At 35.7% G+C, this 18,061-nt stretch overlaps 1 protein-coding gene across 2 annotated transcripts in view; it reads right to left on the bottom strand.

Moving 5' to 3' along the window:
- ANKRD28 (ankyrin repeat domain 28) overlaps nucleotides 1-18,061 on the bottom strand; it is a 118,740-nt gene that overhangs the window by 4,833 nt on the left and 95,846 nt on the right. For both annotated transcript variants that reach the window (XM_071735563.1, XM_071735562.1), the window contains exons 14-27: nucleotides 17,920-18,060; nucleotides 14,201-14,312; nucleotides 13,553-13,579; nucleotides 12,390-12,464; nucleotides 10,838-11,039; nucleotides 8,480-8,567; nucleotides 7,898-8,015; nucleotides 7,062-7,281; nucleotides 5,614-5,701; nucleotides 5,434-5,517; nucleotides 4,827-4,972; nucleotides 4,559-4,641; nucleotides 4,350-4,432; nucleotides 2,133-2,224 (exon numbers count right to left, since the gene is read on the bottom strand). In XM_071735563.1, the coding sequence (XP_071591664.1) occupies nucleotides 2,133-2,224; nucleotides 4,350-4,432; nucleotides 4,559-4,641; nucleotides 4,827-4,972; nucleotides 5,434-5,517; nucleotides 5,614-5,701; nucleotides 7,062-7,281; nucleotides 7,898-8,015; nucleotides 8,480-8,567; nucleotides 10,838-11,039; nucleotides 12,390-12,464; nucleotides 13,553-13,579; nucleotides 14,201-14,312; nucleotides 17,920-18,060 (1,559 nt within the window). The remainder of the gene's footprint in view (nucleotides 1-2,132; nucleotides 2,225-4,349; nucleotides 4,433-4,558; nucleotides 4,642-4,826; nucleotides 4,973-5,433; nucleotides 5,518-5,613; nucleotides 5,702-7,061; nucleotides 7,282-7,897; nucleotides 8,016-8,479; nucleotides 8,568-10,837; nucleotides 11,040-12,389; nucleotides 12,465-13,552; nucleotides 13,580-14,200; nucleotides 14,313-17,919; nucleotide 18,061) is intronic.

Below are 18,061 nucleotides of genomic sequence, written 5' to 3'. Positions count from 1 at the left end.
GTGTACTGGACAGTTCATTTGCTGTTTCTGTTACATTTAATCTTTTAAGAGCCAAGAGGATTATATTTTTTCCAAAGTCATTAGTTCTTAAACATCTCAAGAAGTGATCTCACCACATTAGGAAATGCTCTGAAACAAAAGCAGTAAGATTTCAAATTCAAGTTTTAAATATATTATAAATTATTTCTAAATTGAAATGCAAGTAATTGGAGTGATGTTGGCTTTTTTCAAAACTCATGTTTACCATAACTTTCTATAGCCCATATATAGTAGCAGAGAACTATGAAGCAGTTTTATACAGATATAAATACAAATAGACACTATTTGCAAAAAAAGTCAACAATCTTTACAGAAAGGGAAAATTTCAAAGACAAAAACTAGACCACCACTCCATACCAGCTGGTCACGTGTTGCTTGCATCAAGACATACTTCTATATAAAGCACTAAAACTTTACCTTTAGTTTCACCTAATTTTATCCGAAATGCCAAAACTGTGTGGCTGATCATTGAACTTATCTGAACTATGCTAAAGTAAGGGAATGTCAGTGTTGTGATGCAAAATACTCCAACACCTATTTCTTCAGTCTGCTTTGCTAAACACCTTTCACACCCCAAAATGCAGGAATCTTACTATTTTAAGTCTTTAAAAATTAAAAAAAGTTTTTCCTCTATTTTTACTTTATTAGAATCACATAAATGTATGTAATGTTTTTTTTTTTTTTTTGCTTTAGAAACACCTAGAGTCAAAATCAAAGACAAGTAGACCTAAGGCACAATATGGGTATCACTGCTGCCAGCTTTTCCATTTAATATAAAAAGCACCCTATGGGAATCCAGAAGACTTTTGCAACAGTTTAGCAAGTGTGCTGACATATGAATGTTTCCAAGAATTAATGAAAAGACAACATAAAAACCCCTCAAAAAACTACAGTGACAGGTGAAACTGATTGATAAAACTCATTAAAGTTTCCCTTGCTTTCTCACAATTCAGATTCTTCATCACTTCACACACACTGTACTTTAAGCTGGCACACTTATCCAACAGAAAAAGAATATTCTCAAGGCTGTTTAAAATGTTGTAAACAAAGCAATTGCTATTAGATAGAACCACAGTGAGGAACCAGATCAGGTAGTATTCAGCTACTTTAAATTTTAAAAATATAAGCAAAATTTAAAAAGAAGTTTAGACACCCAGTTAGATCCCCAAGATGCCAGAGAACTGCATCATCTATACAAACAACATTTTTGCCTGTCATGTCAGAGATCCACCCTAACAAGGCACTGGCTGGCAGCACATGAAAAGGCCACAAAAATGAAAACATCTGCAGTTGTTATACTTGTGTTGAGAAACAGAAATAAGGACATGTTTTCCAATCTCTTAATGTCCATCCCTTCTGGAAAAATAACAAAAAGCCCCCACTCCTACCTCCCCTCCCCCCTAAAAAAACAAAACAAACCAACCAGCCAAAAAACAAAAAAAACCCCCCACAAAGCAACCCCCTTCCTCCCCAACCTCAGCTACTGCTTTCATTTAAGACACACTGGGGTATGGCAAAGAGCAGGAGGCTCTTATGCTTTTAAAAGCTTTAGAAGACCACAGATGTCTTTCATTAAAACATGCAAATAAGAAGTGAGTAGATCTAATTTTCTTTTGTTTTTCAAAGGTATAGGATTTATCCTCTGTGATAAAGCAGTTACTTTTTCTGATTCCTACGTGCCAAAAATACTCTAAGGAGCCAGAAGCTTGAGACCAGTAGTTGACATTTGAAACACTGATACCTCTACCATGACTACCATGACTCCAGCTTCTAAAGAGCTGAAAGTTGTATTTTACTTTGAGCATTTTATTTTTCTGACCATTTTCAGTATGCCAAAGCTACTGCATTTATAGAGTATGCTTTATAAAACTACAAATGCCAACCAAAATTTACATGCCATAACCTGCATGATCCTTTTTCACTCCCCTTATATCTCTGCTGCTTTGCTTTAATGACCCATCACTAGCATTTTTTTTCTATGGGGGACCTTACTGCAAAGTTGGTATGAAATTTCCAAAAGTTTGTTGCTCTTAAGTGAGCTGAGTTTAAAACCACAGTTCCTTACAGGGAAACATAAGTTAAATTTTTCTTACCATTTTCATCTACAGCAAGCACACTTGCTCCCTTCCCTAAAAGTTCTTGTACTACAACCGTTAGTCCATTCCGAGCAGCAACATGCAGAGGTCTGTGAAGACAAGCAAACTTGTATATAAGCCTCAGAACAAGATAATAAGATATGCAGCTTGCATCTAGTTAAATGATTATTGAAGTATTGTACTGGTCTTTTATTTAACATTACATAAATTCTGTAGATACAACTGCTAAGGTAGGAAAAGCAACAAATCTCTTTTCTTATTGCAAATAAATTGTACAATTGTGCATTTTCTTCTTTTTATGGCACCACACAGTGAGGAAGTAGCTACTACAAAAGACCTGCCTGCTTATGAAGTTTATCATGTTAAAAAGTTAGAAATACCTAGTACCCTGCTGCTGATGAAGCCTTCACTGAATTGTTCTAACAGGTATCATCACATCTCAGAGTTACTGCCTACCACTGGCAATAACCATTGGAATACTTACAGCAGAATGGTAGTAACTTAATTGCATGTAAATGCTTATAAGAGATGCAGAAGCATCAATCTGTCTTTTAGAAACCACTATGTTCCACTGGGATTAGAGATAAAGAAATTTTTCTTACATTATCCTGCATAGAGAAAGCAGATGGTTTTACAGAACCTCAAACCACTAACCATAACTGTTTTGAAGGGACTTGATCTATCAAATGTAGCTTTACTTCAAATATTCTAATTGTGTCTTTTTCAAATGCAACAGTTTTTCAAAATTGGTTCCTACTGGCTTGAATAAAACCCCCCCACCACTCAGCAGGAAGCAGAACAATCAGCTTACATCCCTTCTGCTTTAGGCTGTCCTTAATTAAAATAATTCTAAGAATCTCAAAATGAATGAACTGTGAACTAGATTTTGATTTGGAAACAACTGCCTTACTTAAAGACCAGAAATACAAAGATACAAATAGAAGCAACTGTATCTGTGGTTCTTATTTTAAAACATTGAAATTCAAGAACTACTGCACACCACAGATACCCTGAAAAATCCGAGTAAAAGAATTTTAATATAGAGGGCAATAATTTTAATGCTTCTTTTGCCACAAAGTAGGACATTGCTTAAGCTCTTTAGTAAGTCACTTTCATTCCTAAAAAACATTTACCAAACCAATAGTACTTTAAACAAATATTAAAATCTTGTGATTTAGCTAAACATTTCATGGAGCTGCAAATAGGTTCCTATTCTTCCCCATGACATCTCTTGGTCAGGCTGCATGAACCAAGGCACAGGAAATTACAGGAGCCTGTGATAGGGTACTTCCCCACTTCTGTGCCCATCTCATTTCTGCTTTTCCTTTTCTCAAGACATTCCCCACTTCAAGCCAGAAAAGAGATGAGGGAACAGTTGAAAGAACTGTAGTAGTTTGACCATGAGAGATTTCAGAAGGGATGTAAGGCCAGAGAAATATGCAAGTTGCTTAAAAGTTCCCTTGTTTATTTTCTAAATGGTCTATGATAACATTATTAAAGCAGTCTAACAATTTGTGTCATAACTCGGCTACATATGAGGTGTCAAATACTGCCTACAACACAAACATATTCTTTAAAGGGACAGAAAAAAGGAAGAATAGTTTTAAAGCTTAACTTGATACATATTCCCTAGTATGTCATGCTGCTCCTTTTTAAGTTTTCCTTATGTTTGGGCTCAATCCTACTTAAAAGAAGACCTTCAGGAAGCATAAATAATACTGTGTCCTCCATAATATTTAATAGAAAACACAGTCTTCCATCCCAGTAGGAACAGGTGTCTTTTGCTAACAGAAAGCATGCTGAAGAACAAAAGCATACTTAGCTAGATCTGTTTTTTTTTATTAGCTAGCTTTCAGAACAAAAGTCTTAGTTTGTGTCAAACAAGTTCTTAACTGCAGTGAATTTTAATTGAAAAACTGGATACTCTGTAAAGCAGCAAAATAGTGGTTTACAGGTAGTCTCAGTGGCTTGCAGTAATTCCACCCAAGATTCCATGAATCACAATTCTGTAAAATTTATCATCCTTTTCACCTAGCTAAAAGTACAACTTGTATGAGCAAAACACCATTTCACTTCTAGTTGATTTAACTCTTGATACTTATTAAGCAATTAAAATTCAACTAATTTGGAAAAAAAATTCTGAAAAATATTCCTCTTTCAGCAAGATACACTCCAGAAACTCATCTGTAAAACACACTCCCTGCTGATACGTACGTTTGCAAGGCTGCATTGGTGGCATTGATGAGGTTTCTATCTGTAATCTTCTCCAGTATTAACAAGGCACTAGTTTCATGACCCTTAACAGAGAACAAACATGTCACATAACAAATATTCTTCAAAAATTGCTTTGAATGCCTTTTCAAAGTAACAAGTTCATACTTGCAAACAAAGCTCCACACTGATAAATCATTCTAGACACACACCTTGCTGCATGCCAAATGGAGTGCTGTGTTCTTAGAACTGTCTTGCAAAGTCAGATCAGCTTTAGCACTGCTAACCAGCACCTCTGGGGAAATAAAAATTTCTATTAGCTAAAAGCATATTCCTTCAAGTCTTAGTGGCTTACATTTCTGCAAAATGAAAACACAATTTTGACAAAATATATCCACAAGAACATTAACTATAAGGCAAATTTGCCCATGGAAAGATTAACAAACCAAAGAGATGAAATATATAAAGCTTTCTCTTTACCAACTGTATTCGTCTGTCCATTTTCTGCAGCCATCATTAGAGGTGTTTTCCCAGAAGAATCTACAGCATTTACTTGAGCATTGTGGCTGAGCAGAAGCTGTAGACACTCAACGTGATCTGTAAAAGCTGCTGCATGAAGAGGGGTTCTACAAGAAATCAAAAGACATTATGGCCATGTTCAGCCAAGCTTTCCACTTCATTCAAAGTTCATCCTGACTGTGATCCTGCAGATACAAAAGACTGGGCAGGCCCTCCCACTCACCCTGTGAAATCAGTATTGCTGGAGTTGTGACTGCTGCCTTTAGAAAGTCACCTCCAAGTTTCAAATGATTCTCATTGTATTGTTTACAATGGAGATACAATTTGATTCAGAAAAAAACCAAAAGCAGCATAAAATACTATCCACAAAGTGATACTATTTAAAACATGTTCAAACTTGCCTATGTAATAAAAAGCCAATTTGTTTACTGAAAAACAACAGCTTTTGAAAAAAATTTAAAAATTATTTCTACCCCTGTAAAGAAATGCAAAACCCCCATATTATTAAAGAATTTATTAAAAACATTCTATTACATTGCATTCTTCCACCGTGCATTTAGACTCTTACCTTCCTTTTGAATCTGTTGAATTTACAATACCAGCACCTAGTGTATCAATTAACATTTCTGCTGCACCTTCATTGTCATTTATCCTATAACGAATTAAACAGGCTGTTATTTACACAATGATAAATCTTTTGTTAAATACAGTAATGAAATCTAAGAAGAATAATTTTGCGCTTCCTTACACAGCACAATGCAACGGACTGAAAGAATTTCCTTCCATTTTCTGGAAAACTTCCTGTTCCAGGAGGAGCTCTACACAACTGTCATGACCTAAAGCAAATGTAAGAGGTAGGTATTAAAAAAGAGGGAAAAGGTCTATTTATGAATTATAAAAATATGTATCTAAATTAGGATAAGCAATATTTTCTTTGAAAGCTGCAAAGACACACTGATTGTATTTGATAGGGCTGCATTTAGGAACAAAGACATCTTTAGAATCCTGAACATCAAATTAACATTTAACAGTAAATTTTGTGAGTATCTCATGTTGTCTCAAGAACTTCCAGAACACTTAATTTACTTCTTTACACATCCATGTTTCAAACTCTTCCGTACATTCACCTGTTAGGTCTACATGAAAAGTTTTTCACCAATCAAAGGTTATTTTTGTTGCACTAGCTTGCTACACCCCCCAAAAAACCAAGCTGATACTCATAACAAAAGCTTAAAAAACCCATATTCAACCAATCCTATTATATTCAAAATTCTATAGCCTTCTGCTGTATGGGCAGCTAAAAACTGTAACTATCTGTTTGATCTTTGATGCAGATATGCAGAGAATCTTAGTTCAACATTCACTGATGTCTGAAGATTTGCATTTTCACAAGTCCTGCCAAATTTTGATTCTACAGACCACGCTTATCTCAGTTATGCTTTATTCAGAGACTGTGGTCACTCTGGAAATGGACCATGCTGTAAGAGTTTAATTTTAAGATTGTGCTAAAGGGATGTTATTACAATTACAATTACCAGTGTGTTATCCAGTTACTTCAGCTGTGAAGACAGTTTAATTATTACTTTCAAAATAATTGGTAAAGCAAAGCTCTAAACTCTTCTTTACCTGTCTCTACCATCTGACTCAGAGGTGAAGTAAGAACCTCTTACTATGTTGGAAATGAACACACAGAGCAAAACCTTTAGCAAAGGAGCAGAATGGGTTTCCTACCTTTTAAGGTCTCTCTCACCCCCAAATCCAAAATAAGTATTAGCGAAGAAAAAATTATTGAATCTTTTTTATATACTTTAGCTTCCTATGCCTATCAAAGTTGATTTGAAGCAAGTCTAAAAAAAGATTTAATTTGAAACCATTCCCTTCAAGACTCTGTGAAGGTTGTTTTTTTAGGATGTGAGGCATATTTAAATTCACAGGTCCTATGCTGAATTTCTTTCTCCTTAAGGAATAAAACTAAGAGGGTGGTTTGTAATGAATATGCAGTACAAGAGTAAACACTTGATACTATGTATTAGTTGTTAATGCATTTCCCCCCCCCAAGATCTTGTGTCTGTCATTCTGTCACATGGACTAAAAGTAACTAAAAGAGGATGGACTTCATATTCTAAGTAGTAATAACTTCTACCTTGACATCAACACATGTGTTTAGGCCAGTATATTAACTGAAATATATTTTACCATTATAGCAGGCCCAATGCAGTGATGTGTAGCCGTGATTGTCTGCTATTGCAGGTACTGCATCCACAGATGTAGCTGACTGCAGGAGAGCTCCTAGCACACCTATATGTCCACATGCAGCTGACAAGTGTATAGGGGTTCGTCCCCTACAGTCTCGTAATAAGGATTTAGCACCATGTTGAAGCAGAGCTTCCACACATTCCTCATGCCCGGTAACTGCCTGGGAGAGAGAGAGCAAATGGCAAGTTTGTAAATATTTATGTACATAATAAGCTAAGGGGTACAACTAAAGCAAGCAAACTTTAGGCAGTTTGTTACATTTGTAAGTAGTAACAAAATAAGCATGTTTTTTACTTTTATTCTTGGTAACAACCATTCTGTTGGAAAAACAGCAATATATTATAATATTAAGCCAGAATAATTTCTTGGAATTACACAGAATGAACTGCTACTCTCTAGGGCTTGTTCAATTGTCTGATCTGGCAGTGACTACAAAAAAAATATTTCGCATATAGCATGAATCACACTTTTCTCCCTCCCATTAACACTACTCCCACCACAGAACAAAATCTGTACTCTGGGACTTCTGTTAACACTTCACAGGAAGATTAAGAGACTCTTAGAAATTCAAAAGAATTGTGAGGGTATGTATCAAACAGGCAAGAGCTAGCTCTTTTGAAGCAACCAAAAAAGTTAATAAAAAACTAAGAACAGCAAGATAAGAAAAATGAAGAATTCATTGACACTACATATTTTGTACGTATTTGAAATACAGTCTGTATTTGAGGTTACTATGTGCAAAACTGGAAAGGACAGAAGGCATAATAATCTCTTACCCCTCTATGTAACGCGGTCCTTCCCCACTTATCTTTGGCATCTACATTTGCTCCTTTGTTCAGGAGTGAATAAACGCAGTCTGTGTGCCCATTGAGAACTGACAGCATCAGAGGAGTCCTAAGCAGAGAGTCAAATCAAGTGTAATCTACATGGGAATTTAACAAACTAGCACTCAGCTGAAACAGAACTACTATTATCCTTCTGGACAATGCTGTTAAAATTTACACCATCAGTAATCTCTAGCACCACATTAGTCCCAGAATGCCACTCATGTTTGCTTTTTAGATTCAAGAAAACATATCAATATCCCCTAGTTCCGAAGTCCCAACTAAATTACTACAACCCATTTTGCCAGCATCTGGGAATAAGACCCATTATTGTTCCCTCCCAACTGCAGAAGAACAGTTTTCATCGCCAACGCTATGTTTATTGCAAAATGCACAGGTGCATTTGTCCACATATGATCTCTCATTAAAGTAAAAAATTAAAAATCCAGAATGTAAAATACTTAAGGTTTATAAATGTACATTTATAAAACATAGTAAATTGTGATGAACATTATGTGTATAATTTAAACTCACTGTCCATTTCCATCTTGAATGTCCACTGCGTTCTGTGGTTCTGCATTTCCTATCAACAGCCGCAAACATTCCGAGTGACCATTTGTAGCTGCAAAACACCATGAAAATACAAGGTTTGCATTAACTGCTTTGGAGTATACAGCTCAAATACAACAGTAACTGCTCAGACTAAAGCCTGTTATGTTGAGGACCCACTATACAGCTTTACCATTGTAACAAACTAAAACAAAAAAATTTGAATGATAAAAACTATTTCAGAAATCAGGCATTCTCAGCTGTATAGCAGTAACAGTAATCAATTCCAGCTGCCAATTGTCAGCAAGTATTTGGTTTTTACCTATAAATTTGCACAGATTAACCATAACTGGAATATATGCTCATACAGCATCCAGAAAAAAGGAATTATTAACTATAGTAATTAGCATAACTTTGCTTCTTTTAAGGCACAGGTAAACACATACCTAGACAATTATACACAGATTTTGTTAACAAATGTATTGTGCATAGTTATATAGTAACTGAAAACTCATTTAAAAAAAAAAAGGGGAAGGAAACGTATTGCATGGATGTAGTTAACCAAGTGGATAGAAAAAAAAAAAAAAAGGAAAAAGAAAAGACACAAAAAATTGAAAAATCACATTTAAATACAACACATGAAAGATAAATGACTGCTTGTTGGAGTGGATATTATTTCTGACATACAGCTGCACATAACATTCAGTTCACATAAGAACAGTGATAATTCATAGCTTTCTAGCTGAAAATGATAAGAGAAGTTAGGATAAACTAAATCAAATAGAAGACTACATCTTGTACTCATGCACGACAAATCATAGAGTGATGATGTTTTATACATAATACTCTTTTTACTGCAACACTTCTGTAACACTACAACTGTAAACTATTTAAATAAAACTATTTTAAAAGAGAGGGAAAAAAAGATTATAGTATGAATGCTAAGAAATTTAGGTTTATAGAAGTTTTCTAGGAAACACAGTGAGACAATCTTGTAAAGGTTTGCTGTTACTTTAATAACCAGTCAGGAGTCATTTAAATCCTTGGAAAAAAAAAATGGAGTATAATTTTCAAGTCTCTTCTCAAACTGACAAAATTCTCCAAAACTCCTGTCATTTTTAGAAGTATTTTACTGCCAAGACAAGCAACACAATTATCATATCTAAATTTGGGCCTACAGTTTGGGCTCTGTGAAAGATGAGAAATGAAACAGTAACATGCCAGCCAAAATTATTTATTGGGTTAATACTGGTTTCAACCTCCAACTGCTCTGTTACCCTTTTCTCAGTGTAGCATATACCTAAGAATCATAACATGGTTTAGAGTTCGGGAGGGATCTTTCAAGGTTATCTAGACCAACACCCCTGCCAGTGAGCAGGGACAGCTTTAACTACATCATGTTGCTCAGAGCCCTGTCCAACCTGACCTTGAACGTTTCCAGGGATGGGGCACCCCCCACCTCTACAGGCAATCTGTGCCAGTGTTTCACCACCCTCATCATAAAAAAAGTCTTCCTTATATCTATCCTCAATCTACCTGGTTTTAGTTTAAAACCATTAGCCCTTGTCTTATTGCCACAGGTCCTGATAAAACGCTTGTCCCCATCTTTTTTTTTTAACCCCTTTAAATAATGAAAGATTGGAGTAATGTCTCCCCAGAGCCTTCTCTTCTCTAGGCTGAAGAGCCCCAACTCAGAATCACAGAATCATTCTGGTTGGACAAGACCTGTAAGATCACCGAGTCCAACCATGGACCTAACTCTACTGTGTCCCCAAGCACCACATCTACCTGTCTTTTAAACACCTCCAGGGATGGTGACTCAACCACCCCTGTGGGCAGCCTGTTCCAGTGTCTGACAACCTTTTCACTCAAGAGGTTTCTTCTAATATCCTATCTAAACCTGCCCTGGTATAACTTGAGGCCATTTCTTCTTATCCTGTAAGTTGTTACTAGGGAAGAGAGACCAACCCCCACCTTACTACAGCTCTCAGCTTTTCCTGATAGCAGAGGTGCTCCAGCTCTCTGATCACCTTTAGACCCCCCACCATGGACCCACTCCACCAGGTCCATGTCTTTCATGTGCTGAGGACCCCAGAACTGGGCACAGGACTCCAGCTGAGGTCTCAAAAGAGAGAAGAGGGGCAAAATCACATCCCCCCACCTGCTGGCCAAGCTACTTCAGATGCAGCCCAGACTACAGCTGGCTTTCTGGGCTGTGAGCACACACACCTTAGAAGTCATTGTTTATTCCTAAATACCATTTCTTAGAACATTAAAGACTTATAAACATGAAGATGATCCACTTCAAAAGCCAAAATTTTAGAAGTTAGTGGTAGCACATACCTGCAGCATGTATTGGTGTCCTCTTTACAACATAATCTTTCACCAAGATTGATGCTCCCTGATTAATGAGCACATCTACACATTCCACATGTCCCTTAAAGGCAGCAAGATCCAGTGGTGTCCTTCCGTTGTTATTCCTCACATCAAGGTCCAGCAATGACTGTACCAGCACTTCCAGAGCTTGATGGTGGCCATGATAGGCCTACAAGAATAAGAAAAGTCTTAAGTTTTCCCATCCTTTATCTTTTTTCCCTTCTTATTGGAATAACATAAACGAAACTCTAAAGACAGCATTTTTGTTATAACATGTGGAAGAGCTACAGAAGCAGCACACAAATACTTACAAAGAGTTGCAGCTTCTTTAAAAAAGCCTCACAGTTCTAGTAAGAAGGTTGGTGGGTTTTTTTCAATTTTATCCTTTCAGTCAGCAATTAAAATTACATTTAGAAAATCACCTGTCTCCCATTTGTATAACTACCAGTATTATGAATACTGGTACCGAAAACTCAAACACTTTCATTGCTTTATATGTCACAATTATATCACCCTCAGATTATTTCAAGTGAGGAACATATGGAAATGTAACAAATTACTGTTAGCTTTTTAAATACAGTATTTAAATAACAAAAGCCAGTAAAATTTGCAAGCAAAAATAATACAAAAGCTACAGTTAACATAACTGATAAAACAGAAGGGACTTGGGGCATAAATCAGTTAAGAGATCAACCAGAATGACTACACAGAGATAAAAACAGCAGCATAAGAATACTCTGCAAGTACCTATGAAGACAAAGTGTCAAAGTTTCATTGTTAATGAAAATAAACATCTACAGCTATGGTTTTATGATTTCCATACTAAGTTTTACCTTATACTTCTGCATACAAAACTTCTGCTCTCAGACAGAACTCATTTCTAGGAACAGCCTCTTCTAACTGCTTTTATTTACTAGTATTCAAGATTACTTCTTACTTTGGAGATATATATATATATATACACACACACACCTATGTATGTATGTACTTCATGAGACTTAAGCTATTTGCAGGAAGGACACTGTGGTTTTTGAATGGCTTGAAGTCCAGTGAAAAAATAAAAAGTACCTGGTGAGTTGGTTACTCTGTAGAGTATATTTGTGCAGACATTTTAGTCAGGCCTTCTACACTACTCTGTGCAAATCTTTCCTACTGTATGAAGGACAAACACTTCTCATAGTAAACAATTATGAGGGTAAAAAAATCATGATGATGATGATGATGATGATAAAAAAGTCATAATTACTTCTAGCACAAGTCTTCTAAAAGTTCCATTAGTATAAATTAGTATAAATATAGATGTTAATTAGAAGATTCAAAATGAAAGCTCTTCTGTGAAGACAATTTTCAACTGAAAGACAAAAACTGCCCTATATAGCTCATTCAGGAACATAGTATATATTTTTGTGTTTCATTTACTGTTAGCAACCTATTTTTATAAAATCAAGAATGAATAAAACTTTGTGAACAACTGCTTGCAATTAGATGAACAATCATCACTAAAGAATGAAATACTCACAGCTAGATGCAGTGGGCTTATTGGTGCTCTGTTGTCTGTATCATTCAGCATGTCAGTACCTGATGTTTCCATCAGCTTAGCAGAGAGAGAAAGTCAGAGTGAGTGCAAAAAACCCCTCACTTTTAAATTAGTGCATTCAGCACTAATTGCTACAAGTTCCCACTATACACATTGAAAAATAAAGGAAGAAAACAGTAAGAAGAACACAGGGACTATAATTTCTTTAGGAATATTGTATCTCCTCCAAACTTTTAAAGAGTTTGAATTCAATGACTACAACCCCTCCTCCATAATAATCTCCCAAGAAGTTTAATTTGGGATTTAACAATGCTTAGGAACATGGTTGTGGCAGTGACAGGTTAATAGCTGAGCCTGATGATCACAAGGGTCTTTTCCAGCCAAAACGATTCTATGATTCTTTAATAATAAAATCAGAAACTAATCTAAAATTAATATTTTCCTTGATCTAGCCATATGAGGTAATGTAGCTGAAAAGCATACAAAGGTAAGACAAGGAGAGGTAACAATAGTTGCAGTAGGAAAAGACCCCAACAAGAAACAGGTAAGCATCTAAACTAGGTGAAAAGTCAGAAAGAAGACAGTATTAAAAGCCAGAAGGCAGCATTAAAAGTCAGAAGACAGGACTGATTTCTCAAAGCACAAAAAATGGACCCAAAAAGGCAAAAGCATTATAAAACAGAATTAGCATATCTATGTATACACATTTCTATTTGCTACTTTCAGGCATGTTCTAAAGTTTTGTGTCTTTTTCAAGACCATAATTAATTTAGCACACAAGTTAAAATATTCAGCATCTGAAGAACACCACTCACATTCAGATCTCTATCAGTTTTCATTATCATACTTTTAGAACACAGAGATATGAATGGTTAAGTAAAACAAAGGCTTAAATTTAAAAAATTCTGAATTTTAAAATTCTGAATTTAAATTCTGAATTTTAAAAATTCTTAATTAAAAAAATCTAATTTAAAAATTCTGAATTTAATTCTGAATTAAATCTGAATTGTAATTGAAATTAAATAATACATCTATATGATGAAGAAATGGTCAAATAAGTCTGAAAATAAGCAGTATTTTTAAAATTACATGTTCCCCTTTCCTGTACAATAGTACTTCAGCAGTGAGAAATAACACACACTTACAACATCTAGAGGCGTTTCACTTGCAATCTGGAAATAAAAACATACAGAACTCATGTTTGAATAAATTCAAATATAAAAGTATAATTTGTATAAAATACTAAGTTGCAGAACACAGAGAGGAGAATATCAAATAGCATACACATTTCTGCAAAGGTATTCATATAAAACTACCTTTATTATCTAAAATACTGCTATGTGGCCATTAGTTACTGTAACTACATGAACTATTTTAAAAGGTACCCTTACTTTATAAGCTTTTCCCTACATTTTAAGTCATTCAGATCACACTTGGGAAATAACATTTCTCAGTGGGATAACCTGTGGTTATTTTATTTCAGCCCCAAGATAAAAATTGAGCAGTGTACTCTAAGCTAAGAAACAAGAGAAAACCAATATCCCACGTGCCCAAGCACTTATCTCTTCATCTCAGAATGCACTGTTTTTTTTGAGACAGTATCCAGCGTCTTATCTCCTCACCTGGCCCCTGTTTTAAGAGTACCAAGTGCTTAACTATTTATCATAAGAGGTGCTGAAAGACACGACAGACCCAGCTTACAGATGAAGAACCAAGGTGGAGAAATCCCCCGGCCTCTGCATCACACCCTGCAAGAGCTTTCATCTATGACATCATCTATGACATTTTCTTACCAGCTCGAGACACAAGCGATGCCCATAGGCAGCTGAATAATGAACTGCATTGTATCCTTGTTTGTCTCGGATCCCCGGGTTGGCATCATTTCTTAGCAAATATTCCAGGCACCTAAATAGACATATGCAACCATGTAGCTAAATGTTAAACTTCAATTTTATGCTAAGACATCAATTGTTCCAGTTTAATTGGAAAACAGAATACAGCACACACAAAGACTGATTTAATGCACAGTATTGGCCAGGACTAAAGAACACCTAACTCATTACAAGTATTAAGGTCAATCACAAAGCTTCCAAAATTTGAAAGAATCCTTCTCTGCAGACATCCTACATCCTCTGAATTATGAGACTTGGTGAAAAGTAGCATTCCATGGCTATTTTCCTCCTAGCTAATGCAATTGCAGTTACCTTTGTTAATATAAAGGCTACTGCTTTTGCAAGTTTTTCGGTAATAAAAAATTTATCTTGTAAAATCCAACTTGGAATCTTTCCTCTTTATAAGCAGTTTTTCTGAAGGTCTCACAGGTTCCCCTTATAAATAGTGACAAATGTGCCAGTTAGATACACTGACAATATAAGGGCTTTAGTTCCCATTTATCTCATAGGAAACTGGGTTACAGTAAATTTCAACATTTGTAGTTTCATGATATGTCTCTAATGTGACATCACCTGAAAAATTTGGCAGAGGACACTGGAGGTTTAGATTAAAGAGGCAGGAATCCTAACACGACCTCTGATCCAATGCCTTTAAAAGTAGAAACTTGATCATTCAAAAGCCCAGAGACCATTCAGAGCTTGAAAAATACAGGCACAAATCCTACAAAAGCATCCATCCCCTGAGGGAAGAGAGCATCACCCTGCAAGATCAGAATGCTCTGTAAGCTCTTCCAAGGAGAGGTCTGGAGTCAGCAGATGGAACAGTGCAAGTTCCACCATCTGAATGAGACCCAGTACCTGCTGTGATGAAATGCATTAAAAAAAAAAAAAAAAGCACATTTCAAAATGAGTAAGACAGAGGTACTGGGTCTCAGGCCTGATAAACTCAGCAACAACAGCAATTTGATGTATTGAAGACCAGATATTTGCTTTTCCAGATTAAGGTGAGAAGTAACAAACCAGGTAAGTGAACACTAATGCAAGGAAGTGCCTAATTATGTAGTACCCTGTCTCATTACAGGGTTGAGAAGAAGGAGCAATACCAAGGTGCACTTTCATAATTTAATTTTATGCCCAGCAGAAAGGGAAAAATTATTTGTACAGGTAGTAAGGATGAAAATTCTCCAGTTTTAGAGTAACATATGTAACAAAATGTAAAGAACAATAAAACACTGTACCTAATAAAACGCTGCCTGTAAAGCCCCTCTATGCTTTTAAACAACTAATTTGGGTTTTAATTGCTCAGTAAACAAATGCCTGGATTTCTTTAACAGCATCTGTGCTTGCAAGTTTACACTTGGGTTTAAATGGGATGAGATTTCTGAGAATCCAAAGACAAGTTATTTTGTCTCATTGAGTGGGAATTACTGTTCCTACATTTAGTTTTCCAGTCACCTAACTTTGTTAATTTAAATCAATGATATTGTATTAACGTTTATGGATCATTAATAAATGTTAAACTGCACTGGCCTTGGCTACCTAAATTTTTATATTCATGTACTTTCTAGATTTGTATGCTCACAAAAAACCCAATGCAAGAAATACACTGCAGGATGCAAAATCTACCAAAAGTTCTTGAACACTCAATTCTTCTGAGTCCAAAATCAAATTATTTCTGCTGTTTCTTCTCATCTAGGAAAGAGATTAACTTTGCATCTTTTGCATACTTAACTGTCCTCAACAGGCCTCTTTCAAATAAGATTAATCAAACTTTCTGGAGGCCCAGGTAAGTTAAAAATAGTTTTCCATCTATTTACTGGTGAACTACTAAATAATTCTAACACAGAAAGAGTGTGGTTTTTTCTCCTCACAGATGCTGCTTAGTTTATCTTGTTCTGCAGTCATGTTTCTTGTCTCTAGTCTTGTCAAAATGAAGCTTGACTGGTGCTTGTACCAGATCAGAAGCATTTGTTAAATATACAGAAGAAACATTTCCTAACACGATCAAACCAGAAAATAATTTTCAACCAACACATGCTTGTCCCCAAAATCTGTCTTTGAAAATCTCTAAAAAAATGCAGATACATTTTTTTGTTTTTTCTGGATCAATAATTTACTAACATTTTTTTCACTAGGCTTTATATTCCAACTCAGTAATAATTTTTAGCTTCATTCTTATTCCAAATATGACCTGAGCAGCACTCGTTTTCCAGCTGTTACTCATCATCTTGCTGCATCCATATAAAAAAGCTTCTCCTCAGGCCATTCTGCTTTGCATTTTATCTTCCAGAGAGCCAACTGTTAATCAGAAGGGCAATTTCATGTGGGTCCCAGAGACAATTCTTTGAGTTATTTCTCAAAGCTCTGCAGTATTGGCATCATCATTCTCGCTCATGCCTTTTGTAAGGCAGATGGCAAAACTATGTCATCTGAAGAACCATTATAGTTTGGAGGTTTTCAGAGCAACTGTGAAGCTAAAATTAATCCTAGCTCAACTTGTAAGAGGGCAATTAAAGTAGAATTATTCCAGCAAACTGTAGCAGGGAAAGTGTATGTAAAAAGCAGCAGATACCTAAGTTTTGAAATTTGGCTTAACATTAAAAAAAAAAAGGCATGTGCTTTAAGTATTAGTTAAATGGCCATGAAAGTACTCTTTATTTATCCTTCAAAACCCCATCTGTAAGGTATATGCCACCCCGTTTTATTACTATCTCACTTTTTAAAAGGTGCTGTACTAACCCAAGATGATCCAGCACTAAACACACTTTTCCAGTGGAGGTGTCAATGCACACCTTTGAAATGCAATGGATGCTGCACAACTGCACGTTTCAGACCCTCTACATGAGTGTGTGCACATGCAAGTGGAACACTTCTGAGCTCTTCTAAATATATGCTGTGCTTGGAGCTTAATGAACCTCATTAATTTTGTGCTCTCTATATAAGCTTTGCTTGTAAAGCATTCAAATCATTATTGACTATGTTAAATATTGCTATGAGTTAAACACACAAAACATTTATGGATTTATGGAAGTTTCTGGATGCTTTTCATTAATAAAAGTGATTAATAAAAAAAAAAATAAAAATTACACTAACAAGAGGCTTGTAATGCCACCATGAACAGTCTAATAAACACCAAATGGATAAAGCATCTTATATTGAAATGCCAAGATAATTTCTACCCTGACGTAGGCCTAATGTAATTCACGGTCCAGTTTTACAGTTAATTTTTAATTAATACTAAGAACCCTCTATAAAACACGCAATCCTTCATTAGAATTTTATTTTAAAGCAAAGTGACCTCACTGGTCATGACTGTCATTGCCTACAAACAATATTTATTTGACCACTACAGAGCAGTGGGATTAAAAACTCCATTCCCAATGGATTCCTGAATTAGGGACATCTGCATTAAAGAACACAACCAAAAAGTACAACACATTTTACAATTGTTCTTTTTTTTCCTCAGAAACAGTCGCGACGTATTTGTTTTAAATACGTAATAAACTGTCAATTCTAAAAGAACATTAAAAAATGCACTTGGCAAATTTCAAGGCAGAACATACACGAAATTCACAGCTCAAGTGTTTCTCAAGAGCAAGGCTACAAAACATGTCACTTACTTTCCATCTGTGTCTGATGCAGCTGCATAGTGCAGAGGTGTACAACCCCTCTCATCAAGGTCATTCACACTAGCTCCAGATCCCACCAGGGCAAACAGGCACTGATAATTACAATTGGCAGCAGCATAATGGAGTGGAGTTC

This window comes from Heliangelus exortis, chromosome 2 (genome assembly GCF_036169615.1).
Source record: "Heliangelus exortis chromosome 2, bHelExo1.hap1, whole genome shotgun sequence".
In the NCBI taxonomy this organism is placed as follows: Eukaryota; Metazoa; Chordata; class Aves; order Apodiformes; family Trochilidae; genus Heliangelus; species Heliangelus exortis.
This window is presented reverse-complemented; position numbering and strand designations above follow the sequence as displayed.